We start from the raw sequence: 15201 nt of genomic DNA on the forward strand, positions 1-15201 counted from the left end.
GTGACTGCCAAAATCAATTTTATAATTTCCTTGTAGAACTAAGCCATATCAGCCAGTCCCAATCCCATCTTATAGTAATAATCTTGCTAAAAAAAGTTTTTGTAGGTCGTTCTAGGTACAAGCTTAACTGCTCATAAACAACTACGAACTTGCTTTTACTTAAGTCCAGTAGCATTCAATGGCAAGTGGGTTTCAGAGGGACTCTTACTCTTTTATGCTCAGTTCTCTCGTCGGGAAAGGAAAGGAAAGGGAAGTGAAGGGAAGGAAACTGATGTGGCAGAAAGGAAAGTGATGGAAAAGAAACCTGACAGAAAACCTATCAGATGAGCGTTTCGTTGCACAGAAACCTCACAGGAACTACAAAATATGTGTTTCATTGCAGGGAAACTCAATAGAAACCTGTTAAATAGAAACTGTAACAAGCTGACATGCAGAATGATGCCAACATAGAATCTAGTCTAAAATAAGTGGGTCCAACCCTCCGAAGTCAATCAAAATAAGAAAACCATGACAAACAGAAGTTGAACAACAACAATGCCAATCAAATTGTCACAAATATAGAGTTGCTAAGATATAAATCATGCAACCAACATAGACTTGACACGACATGAAATGGGGTTAGTACTCAATAAGAAGAAGAACTAGCCTCTGATTAGGCAACCAACATCCTCGGTTCTAAGTCTCCGATCGTCCATCTAACAATAAATGGTTAGTACTCAACAAGAAGAAGAACAAGCCCCAAATTCGCACCAACTGCTGAACATAACAAGCAATAACACGAAACAAATAAAAGAAACCCCAAACATGACATGGAATGGGGCTTACAACACATAGCAACCAACAACACATAACAAATAAAAGAAGCCCCAAACACGACATGTAATGGGGCTTACAACACATTAAACGCAATATCACACAAAGTAAGAACAAACCTCAAGAAGGTTAGGAAGGAAATCGACAGTAGGATGGTTGCCTGCAAAAGAATAAATCAAACAAATCATGACTTAATAAATTCTGAGTAACTAATACATTAAACCCAAATTCTGTTTTAAAAAAATCAGAAATGTGAATCTCACTACCATAAACCACTAAACCCCTAAAAACACCGAGTTGCACTAAAAAAGTTTTTAAAAAAATCCATATCAAATTCCGGTCAGGTTGAGCTTTTGCTGAAAAACCATATCAAATAAGCAAAAAATAACAAAAAATATGTAAAAAGAAAAACCCAACACATGGAGAGAAAGTTAGAGGGAGAGAGAGAAAGTTTGAATAAAAAAATCCATAAAAACAACCAAAATCCCCAATAAAAAATCCCTAAATCTGAAAAAAAAAACCAACAAACCTAGAGCTTGGATTATCGGTTCTTAGACTCGGAAAAGAGGGAGAAATGAAACTTTATTTCAATTTTATAAAACCCAAAATAGGGTTTCTGTAAATATTCTCAAATAGGGTTTCTCAAAAACACGAAATAGGATTTCTCAAATTAATTTTACAGAGCTATTTATAGAAACCCTATTTCAAATTTACTAAATCAGGTTTGTAGAAACCCTATTTCAGATTGGAGAAGATGAGCACAAGGGTTTCAAAAAAAATAAATTAAAGAATGGGGAAGAGAGACAAGAAACAGAGAAGAGAGAGTGAGAGGACGTACCGTGAGCGAGGTCGGAGACGAGGCGAGGATGGAGACGATGAAGTTGTTTGTGTCTTTTTTTTTTTCCCTCCACACACAACTACGATCGGGGAAACTTGAGAGAAAGTAGGGTTTTCCGATAGTCTGTATCGGAAATGGGATGGGAGAAAAGTCGCGGAAAAGTCTTTTCCACGTCGTTTATTTCATTTTCCACGTTTGATAAAATAGTTTCCGAGGAAACTAAAAGAACACCAAAAATATCAGTTTCTGTGGAAAAAAACAGGGGTTTCCCCGGAAACCCAACGGGAAAGAAAAAAACAGAACACAGCATTAAACAACTACGAACTTGCTTTAGCATTTAAGGGAAAGTTGATTTAGGGAGAGAGAGAGAGAGAGAGAGAGACGCGACTTTCAACTCAACTGAAGAAAAAATAAAGAAAGTAAAACATCAAGTTTCTGAATGGTCTAGTCTTCGACCGCGTATTGGCAGTCAAAACTCTAAACTAGACCCGTTACATGTGAAACTATACCGAGTCGAAGTCAAAGCACGCCCAAGCTGTAATGAGAAAAATGGCCGAGACACCAGCTATATATACATTTCCTCGTTCCTCCATAATTTCATCACCAAAACACCAAATCCTCATCTTCTCAGAGAAACCCCAAATCGAAAAAACTCCCTTCTTTCTCCACCACAAAAAACACTTTTCCCTCTACTTTATGATGGGTTCTTATATAAGAAATCTCTTTGTAGTAATATACATCTTTTTCGTCCTCATCATTTCATCTTCTCAAATTCTTTCAGCAGCAAGGCCTTTGGAAGGAGAGTGGGGATCAGAAGGTCTACTTTCTGCGTCTCTCAGAGGCCCTGCAACAGGTTCGGGACCTTCAGGATGCACTAACGTACCCAAAAATGGCAACCGTCCCTGCCCTCTTAAAGAAATGAACTTTGCTGTTCATGCCTCTGTTGCGAATTCTGGTTTACGTGATACGGGCATCCCCTTCGGCAGCGCCTCCATTGTTAATCAAACTCAACGCCAACATCAGGGTTCTTGATTTTGTTAATGAAAACTCCATCCTTTTTGTTACAGTACTTTTAATTATTTTTTTCCTCCATGGGACCAAACCTATTAAGGAATTCCCAACGGTAGATAACCTGTGATTGATTTTTTTTCTTTTTTCTTTTTTTTCGATGGGTAAGCTGGGTTTTAGTGGGGACCCCTACTGGTTTATTTGATAAAGAGAAAAGATGATACAATAAGAGCACAAAAACCAAACCTAGCTCGAAAAAACAGAGAGAGGAAGACCAAAAGCTCGGCACATATGAGCGACAGACACAAATCCTAAGAGATCAGAAGCTCAATACTTGTGAAATACATAATCAGCTAATTGTATTTATGAGTAATCTGTGATTGATGCTGATTCATTTGTTGTATTTATGACATTTGTTGAAGTATAAATGATTGATTAAGACAAGTCTAATAGCTTAAGCTTTTGGAGTAATTGTTTGTTTCACATGGTATCAAAGCAACTGTCTATTGCCCGTTCAAAACCGAACAACTTCTTGATATTAAAAATCATGTGTACGGCCAACCTAAAAAAGAGGGGTCACACCTGAGGGGGAGTGCTGAAGTGTGAATGATTAAATAACAATAACTGTAATAGCTTAAGCTTTTGGGTTTATTAATTGTTTCACAATATTGAACATGTATAGTATTGGATTTCTAATCATACATACAATTCAAGAATAATATTTCTAGTCAGGTGAGAAGTGATATTTATGGATCAGAAATTTGAGGGCAACATGACTTTGGTTGAGAATGTTTCAAAGGAAGACTTCGTAGTTTGCTAATTGTAGAAAAAAGCTAAATTGCCTCTTTTACTAAGATACCCTAAAGCTGACGGAATCTACTCCATAACCATATAATTCCAAGGGTTTAAAAAAGGGGTGTTTGGTGCATCCTAAGGGAACATGAAGATTGACTATTGAAGTCAATTATTTCTTTATTCATTTGAGAGAAGACTTCACGTATTCCTTGCTTGATCACTAATAATTTTATGATAAATGAGAAATGCTACACTCAAGGGCGCCCCAATTGGTTAAAAGGCATACAAGTCCATTTATAATACATAACTCCCAAAAAACTGTAAAAGTCAGACATTATATGCACTTTGGTGACTTTCAACTAATTGGGGCGCCTTTTCATCTCATTTATGCAGGGTGCCCCTGAGTTTAGCATTTCTCTTTTATCTAGTACTAGACATCTTGGTCAAACACAAAGCTATGAATTTTTTTATAAATAAATCACCTTTTGTTTTGTTTAGTAAGGGGGATTTTATTGTTAGTAAAAACAATTGGGCGCTAATATTCCCTCCCCCACCCCCGACGGCTGGCTAACGTTTTCCGACCACCGGTCTCTCTCTCTCTCTCTCTCTCTCTCTCTCTCTCTCTCTCTCTCCACACACACACAACAGGAACAGTTGACCATTGGTGGAATGGTGGGCCAATCTTTGAACAACGTAGGCCCCGCCCATACCACACCATAGGATAATCCAAACCGTCCATTTGATGGGCCATAAACGTAAATAGGTTGCGTCCCAAAATATTATTTCCATAGGCTGATCCTAGCCCCCCGATCTAAAGAAACTACATCTTATGCAACCTCTATAGATTGTAGGGTTGTGATCATCCTACAGAAATGATTTTTGGGGCACAACCTATTTACATCGTGGCCCATCAAATGGACGGCTCGGATCATCCTATGGTCTGGACGGTACACTTCATTGTCAAAAATATGGGTGGGGCCTAAATTGGTACGAACCACACCATAGGATGATCCAAGCCATGGACGGCTTGGATCATCCTATGTTGTGGACTGTACGCTTCAATTTGAAAAATATCGGTGGGGCCTACGATTGGGCCTTAATGTTAGTGTACGACCAACTCCATAGGATTATCCAAACCATGGATGGCTTGGATCATCCTATGTTGTAGACGCACCTTAATGTTACTGTACGACCACAGGATGATCCAAACCATTCATTTGATGGGCCAACCCTTTTGGGGGCACAACCCATTTACGTTATGGCCCCATCAAATGGACAGCTCGGATCATCCTATGGTCTGGACGGTACACTTCATTTTCAAAAACATGGGTGGGACCTAAATTGGGCCTTAATGTTACTGTACGAACCACACCATAGGATGATCCAAACCATGGGCGGCTTGGATCATCCTATGTTGTGGACAGTACGCTTCAATTTGAAAAAATATTGGTGGGGCCTATGATTGGGCCTTTATGTTACTTTACAACCAACTCCATAAGATTATCCAAACCATGGACGGCTTGGATCATCCTATGTTGTGGACGGGCCTTAATGTTACTTTACGACCAACTCTATAGAATGATCCAAACCGTTCATTTGATGGGCCACAATGTAAATAGGTTGTGCCCCAAAAATCATTTCCATAGGATGATCACAACCCTACAATCTATAGAGGTTGCATAAGATGTAGTTTCTATTTAGATCGGAGGGCTAGGATCAGCCTATGGAAATGATATTTTGGGACGCAGCCTATTTACGTTTATGGCCCATCAAATGGAAGGTTTGGATAATCCTATGGTGTGGTATGGGCGGGGCCTATGTTGTTTAAAGATGGGCCCACCATTCCACCAACGGTTTCCGTTGGGCCTACCAACTGTTCCTGTTGTGTGTGGAGAGAGAGACCGGTCAAATGGTGGGAAAGTGACATATACATTAAATTCTAACAAACAGCCGTGGGGGGGGGGGGGGCGCGCCCAAACAATTTTTTATTATCGCATGTACTACACGAGCACAGAAAAACCATTTATTTGTTAGGTCTCTGCCGTGGATAGGCTGTGCCTTAAAAATGGTACCCGTAGGATGACCAAAACCGTTCAAAATGTGGAGGTTTTATTTAGTATGCCATCCATTTTAAACATCACAAATCGAACTGTTAGGGTCATCCAAAGGGGCCCCACTTTTAAGCCATGGCCTATCTACGGCTGGGGCTACCAAATGAAATAAAATTATGCCTTATCTTCCACTTGGTCCAGCTCTTAGACCTGAAGTGGTAACGACTCTTCTGTAACCAAATCTGTCCTAAATCTAAAAGATGTATTGTTAGTTTTTGGGAAAATTATTAAAAAAATGTGACCAGTTGCTGAAAGGGAGATGATATTTGCACTCCCGTTGCATTACGCATGCGCTCCCCTTGTAACATCATTTCACTTGAAAAGTGGGCAACTTTAACGCTTTTTGATGTCAAATCATGTTATAAGGGGGGCACATGCATAATGCGCGGGTGCGCGGGCGGGGGGGGGGGGTGAAAATATCATCACCCTTGCTGAAATTATGAATCAAGTGCAAAGTTCTTAAAATCATGAGAAAAGGATGTCAGGTATGATCAGATGTGTTTTAGGACAAGAATACCCTTTTCTTTCTTTTCCCTCCACCATTTAGGAACGGATCCCAATGCACTTCACCTACCCTTTTCACCTTTTTATTTTCTTCTTCACCAAACCACTGTCATTTCCAAACGGTAAAACTCCATTGCCATTGCCCCAGAAAAAAAACTCTATTGGTTCTCTTTATTTTGCTTTGGGTAATAAACCCTCAGAAAGCACGTCTCTCTCCACTGCCAACCCTTTTCACCTTTTTATCTTCTTCTTCCCTCGCGCTGGAAAGCACGTCCCTCGCGCCAGAAAGTAACGTCCCTCGCTGGAAAGCACCTTCCGAATGTGAAGGAGTTTGTAACCAAAACTACTGGAATCCTATTGAGCGTCCGATTCGGATGTCCGATGGTCCGATGGTTTCCGTCGGACTCTCGAATGTGTAGAAGTTTTTAACAAAACTATTGAAATCCTATCGGAAATCGGAATAACTTCTTCGGACGTCCGAATGTCAAAATTCACATCACATTAAATAGTGGGTCCTAGGTTTAAATTAGTTGTTCCAATATCAAAATAGTAGTTCCAAGGACAAAATAGACCCACTTTAGAATGTTAGAACCACTATTAATAAGCTATAAACCACTATTATACTCTCGGAACCAATATTTAGTGGTCCAACGTATAAATAGTGGTTCCAAGTTTTTAAATAGTGATTATGACTGTTTAAACTACTATTGATACACTCAAGATCACTTTTAGAACCAATGAAATACTATTAGAATGTATGAACCACTATTTAATCTATCGAAACCACTAAATTGTGGTTCTGAGGTCTAAATAAAGGTTCCAGGTGTATATATGGATGTTCAGAGTGTTTAAATAGTGCATTTGATTTTTGTACGTTTAGAACCATTGAAATACTAATAGAATGTATGAACCACTATTTACACTCTCGGAACCATAATTTAGTGGTTCAGAGGTCTAAATAATGGTTCCAACTGTATAAATAGATGTTCTGAGTGTTTAAATAGTTCCTCTTATTGATTAGATAGGGTCATGAGTGTATTTACACACTCAGAATAACTATGTATACTCTAGGAACCAGTATTGATTGGTTTCGAGGAATAAACAGTGGTGTCGTGGTATAAATAGTGGTTCCGAGGTTCAAAAACTAGTTTTGAGCCATTTTAATTAGTGGTTCTGTTTGTATATATATAGGAGTTCCATTCGGCTTTTCCTCTAGAGAGAGAGAGAGGTCAAACCAAACATGAAGGCAAAGAAAGAGAGCACTATAAAGAGAATGAAAATAAACCATATCACTGTAAACAAAAAACATGCAAAGAACATATAAAACCTAAGCATAAGTTTACTACCCAAAGCAAAATAAAGAGAACCTATGGGGTTTTTTTCTAATGGCAATGGCAATGGCAATGGCATTGGAGTTTTACCGTGTGGAAAGGGTTGGCTCGGGAAGAAGAAGATAAAAGGTGGAGGGTAAAGATAGAGAAGGGTAATGGCAATGGCAATAGCATATGGCTTGGGGAAGAAGAAGATAAAAAGGTGAAATAGGTTGGTGAAGTGCATTGGGATCCATTCCTAAAAGGTGGGGGGAAAAGAAAGAGAAGGGTATTCTTGTCCTAAGACACCTCTGACCATACCTGATACCCCTTTCTCATGATTTTGAGAACTTTGCCCTTGATTCGTAAATTCAGCAAATGTTCACATTTTTTAAATAATTTTCCCTTAGTTTTTCAACCTCGTCGTCTTTTATCTCCTTTGAAATGGCAAAATATTCAAATCTCATGGGTCTGGCAATTAAACAGGCGAAAATGGGGATCTGCCCGGGCCGCGGGAATGGGATTCCTTGATTTAATCATGAAGGGGCGGGTCCCGTCCCGCCCCTCTTATAATGTTATATAAATATCTCTATATATCTTTAATATTACAAAAATACTAATATAATAAAAAATGTAGAAATTATTATTTAATAATTTTTTGATTTGACTAAAAAAGTATAAATTGTCATTATAGAAGGGCTGGGGTGGGTGGGGGATTTTTCCCCATAGCGTGCAAGGAAATGTGGGAGCCGGTTTTTTCCCGCGCATGTGCTGCGGGCGGCAGAGGATCACCGTTTCTTGTGAACTCGGGATCGTGGTCCGGATTTCACAAGAAAGAGAAACTCAGAGTCGCCACCTAGGTTAGGGCCTAGGACCCATGTCTGCTCTTCTGATGAAACTGGGATGGATACCCAAGTTTCATTGAAGGAGTAGTAACCAAAGGGGCTCTCTTGCTCTGGGCTTAGAACCCATAGTTTTGCTCTGTTTGTAGCATGGCCCTAACAGATATCTGGGTAAAGGTTATGGTTACATTTGGGGAAGGTGTTAGGCACCTCTCATGCCCAGATAAATCCGGTCTCTTAACTTGATTTGGCATTTTTGAAAAATTTAATAAAAAAACTTCTCTTTTTATCCTTTATTTAGATTAGGCTTAATTCCATAATGTAAATAAATGAATTTACAAAAAAAGAAGACATTAAGCGATTCAGATTGTTATCTAGATTGAAGTCGTATGTTGTGGTATGAGTCCTAGAAGGATCTCGCAGCTGACCATAATCAGGATAACTAAATCAAATGGAAAAGACAATACATAAGGAAAAGAAAACTCTGGGATTATGATTCCCTCCGTTTGTCAAACACCGTGGAGCATCAAGGCTCTCGTCTCTGTCGTCTATGGTAGGATCGGAGACAGGGTGGCGGGATAAGGAGAGGGAACGTAGCCCTATTTACAAGGAGAAGAGAGGGATTTAGGTTATAAGTTCTAGGGTAATAGGAACTCAAAATCCCATAACTACCTTACACCGGTTTTTTGTAACATAAGTGCAGAAAGTAGGAAAATAAATGTAATTTTACCGAAAAAGGAGCGAGGACTACTTCTGAAAAATCGGCAACGTAACAGCGCTACTTGGATGATATAGTTTAGTGTCTTCCGAAAATTCGACAGAACAACACCGCTATTTGTACGAAAGGAGCCTTGAGTTTGTAGAGATTATAGCAGAACAACGGCACTATCTGGACGAAGTGGCCTCGAGTTTGCCGAGATTTTGGCAGAACAACGGCGCCATTTGGACAAAAGGGTCTTGAGTTTGCCAGGATTTCGGCAGAACAACGGCGCTATCTGGACGAAGTGACCTCGAGTTTGCCGAGATTTCAGCAGAACAACGACGCTATTTGGACAAGGGGCCTCGAGTTTCCCAGATTTAGGAAGAACAACGACGCTATTATGGAAAAGTAGCCCAATGTCCTCAAAATTCGGCAGAACAACGACACTATTTTAAAGATGTCGCTCCGAGTATTCAGAAATTCGGCAAAATGCCAACTCTCAGTGTGAGCTACCTAAGAATTTCTCTACCTAAAGTAAAGAAACTAGGATTTTCTGAAAGTCAGAAGGGGTTTATAAACTAAAAACCAAATGAAAAACTCTTTGAAAATAACTTCTAAAGTTAAAATCTGATTTTACTCTTACCCCCTATTTATAGGAATCCGGGGGGAATTTCGCAACTTGCGAAATTGGGAAAATCCGAAATTGGACCTGACGTGTCAATGTTAGGTTGGCAACACTTCGAAAAATGTGATATTTTGTCTTTTTGGTGATTTTCAGAGGAATTTCGACGGGCCGTAATGTTAGAATGGTTGTAAAACCCCGAGCAAAATCGCTACACCTTGTGGAAGTATAAACCGTGTAAAACAAAAATTTTGCTCTAACCCAGGATTCCTAGGAAAAAACTGATTTTTATTGTGATTTAATAAACCTAAATATAATTACCTTTATGTAGAAAAGAACTCGTCCGCTTGATCTACTGCTCAAAAATTCGTCGGCGATCTAATCGATGCGAAACCGCAAGTTGAATTGATGGATTCCTTTTGTTGCGTAAAGGATCTTGTGTACAACTCTTTGTTCACTTTAGAACCTAATCTAAATCATATTATAATGTGAGAATCTGTATTTAGATCAATGGAGCTTGGTTGGATGTTTGTCTTTGATTTAGAAAAGACAAAACTAGTTAATGGAATTGAAGGAGAAGAAGAAGAGAAAGACTTTGGGGTGTCTCTACCAATTTTCAGCACATGAAATTGTGGAAGAGTTCTCTTGAAAACTCCAGCCACATGTCTTATATTGATAGAGTTCTCAATTTCCATATGTACAATCCAAACCTTCTAGAGAAATCTCAAAAAATAATGGAAACTAGCCACAATTGAAAGCTCCAATTGGGCAAAGTAAGCAACTCCCCATTATGGAAACAAAAATTGGACGTCCCATAGGGATTGGTTGTTCACAAGCAATCCCTTGGGTTGCCATGTGGTTCCTTAGTTTCTAATTTTACTTGTTTCTTCTCTCTCTCTCTCTCTCTCTCTCTCTCTCCAATTTCACATGTGTTGCTTTAATTTGAGTAAACAAATCAAGCAATAATATTCTAAATATTATTTGGATTCCAAATTAATAATGGCACACCGCATGAGGCGTGTGGCAATGGGTCCCATCCAAATGCATCCCATGTGGGTCCACTTATCCAATTCAAATTCCCATTGCATTTCACATTTAATTCCCAATTAAATTATGCAATCCAATCTTATCCAATAGGATTAAAGCTCCAATATATTTTATGATACTCCCAAAATACCGTTATGGTTAATACTGAACCATTTTGGTATTTCCAATGTATCACATAACGCAAATACACTATATACATTGTTTATATCCTTTCAATGCATCGGATGCCACGAAACTAGTTCATTTAAGCAACTAAATAAATGTGGGACCTCTATCTAATAGATAATAATAGGTCAATTGAGTAGTGAGTTGGATCGTAGCCGGGATTCAACGGTAGATCCTGCAGAACCCACAAGTGGGCCTCGATGCGATTATTACTGTGTAGGCAATACTACAATCGCATTGAGTCAGTAGCCTCCATCGATACGTAACCCTGAAAATAACCGTGAAATCATCATATTGTGGACCCCGATCCGAGAGAGGCGGAGGATGAGCCCCTAGGAAAGTCTCTCTGGAATCATCCACGTGACTGGAGAGCTCTACCAAGGAACTCTCGAAAGAATGTACCCCTCACAGCATGAGTGGCGATGTAAAGTGAGATACCTCTCGATTCGGGGACTAGCCCAGATTCGAGACGTACCTTAAACAAAGAAGAGTCGCCATCCAAGGAAGTAGGCCCTGGATCCCATACTATGCTCTGTTGCAATGGATAACCAGAGATATAAAAGAAGGTTTGTGCCTGATTACGAATTTGGAAGGTCCGAAGAGCACCTCATCCGTCCAAGTGCAAGCACCGGGTCTCTTATGCCATTTATTTATTGATTTTGAAGAGTTTTGGGCAAAAGTCATGTGAAATGGGAACATATATCTCCGAGAAGACATCTACCTAATCATGCATGTCTCGGAGATGAATAATAAGCACACACAAAATAAATGAGAGAAGTGTCACCTAAGAATATCTAGCTTATGAATATCATACCTAAATGATGTCTAAGTTTTGGTGTGCAAACACATGCATGCTACAGCTAAAGGTATATGGTCTGTACATGAAAGTAAGAAAACATAACAAAACTGTAAGCCCAATGGTTCCCACCTTGGCATTCCCATCTTCTTGTAAGCCCAATGGTTCCCACCTTGGCATTCCCATCTTCTTTTGATGATTCCAATACACAAGTGATTTAATATCACTAATGTGTTTGATTGTCTAAGTTGTAGATCATGAGTGTGTAAAGACAAGATTGCTTGGATTAAGGCCAAGAAGCTCTCATTGGACCGCATTCGGAAGGCCAAAGACATCGGAGATCCAAGAGGCATGAAGACTTGAAGCATCACAATTGAAGATCGAAGTCGTTTTAGAATGTAAAGATCCAATCCTAGTTTAGGTGTTTAGAGGCATAAATAAAGTCAATCTCACACACCCTAAACGTTTAAGAGATTGTCCTTGTGGTGTTCCAACACTTTGGAACCCTCATAACAATCCCAACTTAGTGTAGAGTTGGAAGCCCAAGAACAAAATTGAAAATCTGCTGGAAATAGGCTTCTCGGAACTCCGAGAGAATTCTCGGAGCTACGAGAGATTCCTCAGAGCTCCGAGAAATGATCCAGTAACATTTTCTCAACTTCTGTTTGTATTCCCGGAACTCCGAGAGAAATTCTCGGAACTCTGAGAATTTCTCGGAACTCCGAGAACACTATAACGGGAAGAAATTATAGCCGTTGGGGATTTTGCCAGATTTACCACTATGCCCCTCAAACGGTCATATTTGGTTTTTCTATATATATGGGTATTCTAAACTTCCCAATTATCAATCATAACACTCTTAACACCTATTGGAATATCCTAAGAGTGAATCAAGCTTGTTTATGCCTCTCATTCTCTAGAATTAGGATTTGGATCATTAGGCTCAAATTTGTACATCTTCTACAAACCTTGTAAACCCTTGTGAGGAATTTTTTTGTTCTTTCTTTCTTTATTCTAAAGATTGTATTTGGGCGAGTGTTCGGAGAAGCGGAGCCCACTCTCCGTGGTGAGGATTGCCACCAAGGTTAAAGGCAATTGGAATTGTAATCGGCACCGATCTTCGCCGAAGTTAAGAAGATCATCATAGTGAAGCCATCAACGGGTTTGGTTGGTGGAGTGGAGTAGGCCTTGCGTTTTGAGGACCGAACCACTTTAAATCTCGGGTGCACTCTCTCTTATCTCTTGCTTTACATTTGCATTGCACTTAGGATTTAACTTGTGTGCTTAATCTTCATTTCTGATCTCTTAATCTTCAAAATTGGGTTAGAGTTTTTGAAAAGCTTAAAACTTGTTAGTAACCTAATTTTACCTCCTCATAAGTTGCCGTTAGTATAAGTACTCGCGCCTACCCTTGAAATTTCACTTGGTATCAGAGCCTTGGCTCTTAAAAGATTTTCTTTTCTTAAAATCTTTCGTAAATTTTTTAAAAAATTTTAATAAGGAAAAGATCATAAGATCATTGGCAACTTTCTAATTGTGAAATGGCAAACATAAATGGAACCGGACTTCCGGAAGGCCATTCCACAACTAGACCTCCTTTCTTTGATGGGTCCAACTATAGACATTGGAAGACAAGGATGCGCATCTATCTTCTTTCGATAGATGTGGAGCTTTGGCATATTGTAGAAAATTGATACACTTTGCCTTCCAAGCCATTTGAAGAATGGAATGTTGTAGAGAAAAGGTATGCAAATTTAAATTACAAAGCTATAAACTCTTTGTTTTGCGCCTTATCTACGGACGAGTTTAATAGAGTAGCTCTTTTTTATTCCGCCAAGGTTATTTGGGATACTCTTGCCGTTACCCATGAGAGAACATCACAAATCAAGGATTCCAAAATAAACTTGTTAAAGAGCAAATATGAAATGTTTAGAATGGGTCAAAATGAAAGTATTTCCGAAATATATATCCGATTTTCTAAAATATCAATTGAATTAGCTAATCTTGGTAAATCTTATCCTACTGATGAGCTTGTGGGTAAGTTGCTTAGGTCACTTCCTCCACATTGGGATCCAAAGGTCACCGCCATACAAGAATCAAAGGATCTCAAGATGCTAACTATGGAGGAGCTTGTAGGATCTCTTATCGCTCATGAGATGCTCCTCACTAGCCGTCAAGAAGAGAAGAAGCCGAAAGAAAAAGAAAAAGAAAGTCGATCTCTAGCTCTAAAGGCCTCCAAGACGGATTCTTCATCCTCAAATGAAGCGGATAGTGATGAGGAAGAAGCGTTAAGAAAATTTAAAAGCTTATGGAGAAAGAAGCACAAAAGGATAAAAAGAAGAAGAAAGAAGAAAGTGAAGTAGAATGAGGAATAAGGTGTTACAATTGTAAGTAGACGGGACACAAAAGACCGGAGTGTCCACTTCTCAAGTCATCTTTCTCGAAGTACAAGGAAAAATAGGATTGGAAGAAGAACAAGGGTCTTGTAGCCGCTTGGGATGCTTCTAGCACCTCGGGGAAGAGCTCAAGTGAAGGGGAAGCTAATAAGGATGATCTTTGCTTCATGGCACTCACCCATGAAAATGAGGTAAATTCTAACCCCTCTTGTAATTCATCAAGTAGTGATAGTGGAAACATATCTTATGATAAATTATGCATTACCTTGCATTCTCAAATTTCAAAAAATAAAGTTCTAAAAAAATCTATTTCAAATTTGAAAATTTTAAACTTGAGATTGAAACCCTTAAGGGTTGTTTGGATGAGAAAACTTGCCAAATTGCTAAACTCCAAAATGTGGCAAGCTCTTCCAAATCTTATGAAGATGACACTAATGATTTTCTAAATCAAATAACCCATCTTCATAATGAAAATGAAAGGTTAAGATTATGTCTCCATGGATTCCTAAATGGTGATAAAATTATTGACATGATCTTGAAGAAGGCTAGTCAGGGTCCCATCATTAGTTCAGCATCTCTGGATAGAATCCCAAAGATCAAAGGGCTATAAACATGTATCAAGGTCGAACTAACCAACAACAATTCGGCTAACTTTTTTTCTCAATAATTTGCAGATCATGAGTGGCTATGAAGAAGTCCCATGGGAGAAGATGCCAATGCCATGCGTATATGTATATTGTTGGTGGGCGAACAACCTAGCATATGACATGTCCATGTAGGCCTTTTCCCAACACATCCTTCAACCACCAAATACAAACGGGAGCCCGAGATGTTTACATAAAGTACCATAAACACAGAAACTACCCGTGAAGTTAAATCAGAACTTTTGGTTATAAAAAAGAAGAATCAAATGAAATTGAAGAGGGATTAGAGATGGAAGAGAGAATCTGGAGTAGAATTCCAGAGGATATGATGATCAGGGTGGTCGTTTCATGTTTACCTATAACAATCATTTTAAGATAGACCCTTTCGTGCAAATCATTGAAATCCATCATTTCCTCTTCATACTTTGTCAAACTTAATTCAGAACTCTCCCCAATTTCCCATCAGCCATGGTTAGTGTTTTTTAATAGAAAACTTGCCGATTCTTGCTTAGCTTATGATCCCTGCTTAAACAAATGGATTGATCTTTCCTTCCACTCTCCACTTTCTCGTTTGTCTGATTATTGCCGGCAATGTACACATCGGTTTGCT

General features: G+C 39.0%; 1 protein-coding gene across 1 annotated transcript in view; it reads right to left on the reverse strand.

The window, feature by feature from the left end:
• Positions 1-889: 889 nt before the first annotated feature.
• LOC143882944 (uncharacterized) overlaps positions 890-15201 on the reverse strand; it is a 31005-nt gene continuing 16693 nt past the window's right edge. The window contains exon 2 of the mRNA XM_077386322.1: positions 890-973. Within this exon, the coding sequence (XP_077242437.1) occupies positions 890-973 (84 nt within the window). The remainder of the gene's footprint in view (positions 974-15201) is intronic.

Source organism: Tasmannia lanceolata, unplaced genomic scaffold (assembly GCF_043159265.1).
Source record: "Tasmannia lanceolata isolate RefF3 unplaced genomic scaffold, GAP_Taslan_0.1 ptg000008l, whole genome shotgun sequence".
NCBI lineage: Eukaryota > Viridiplantae > Streptophyta > Magnoliopsida > Canellales > Winteraceae > Tasmannia > Tasmannia lanceolata.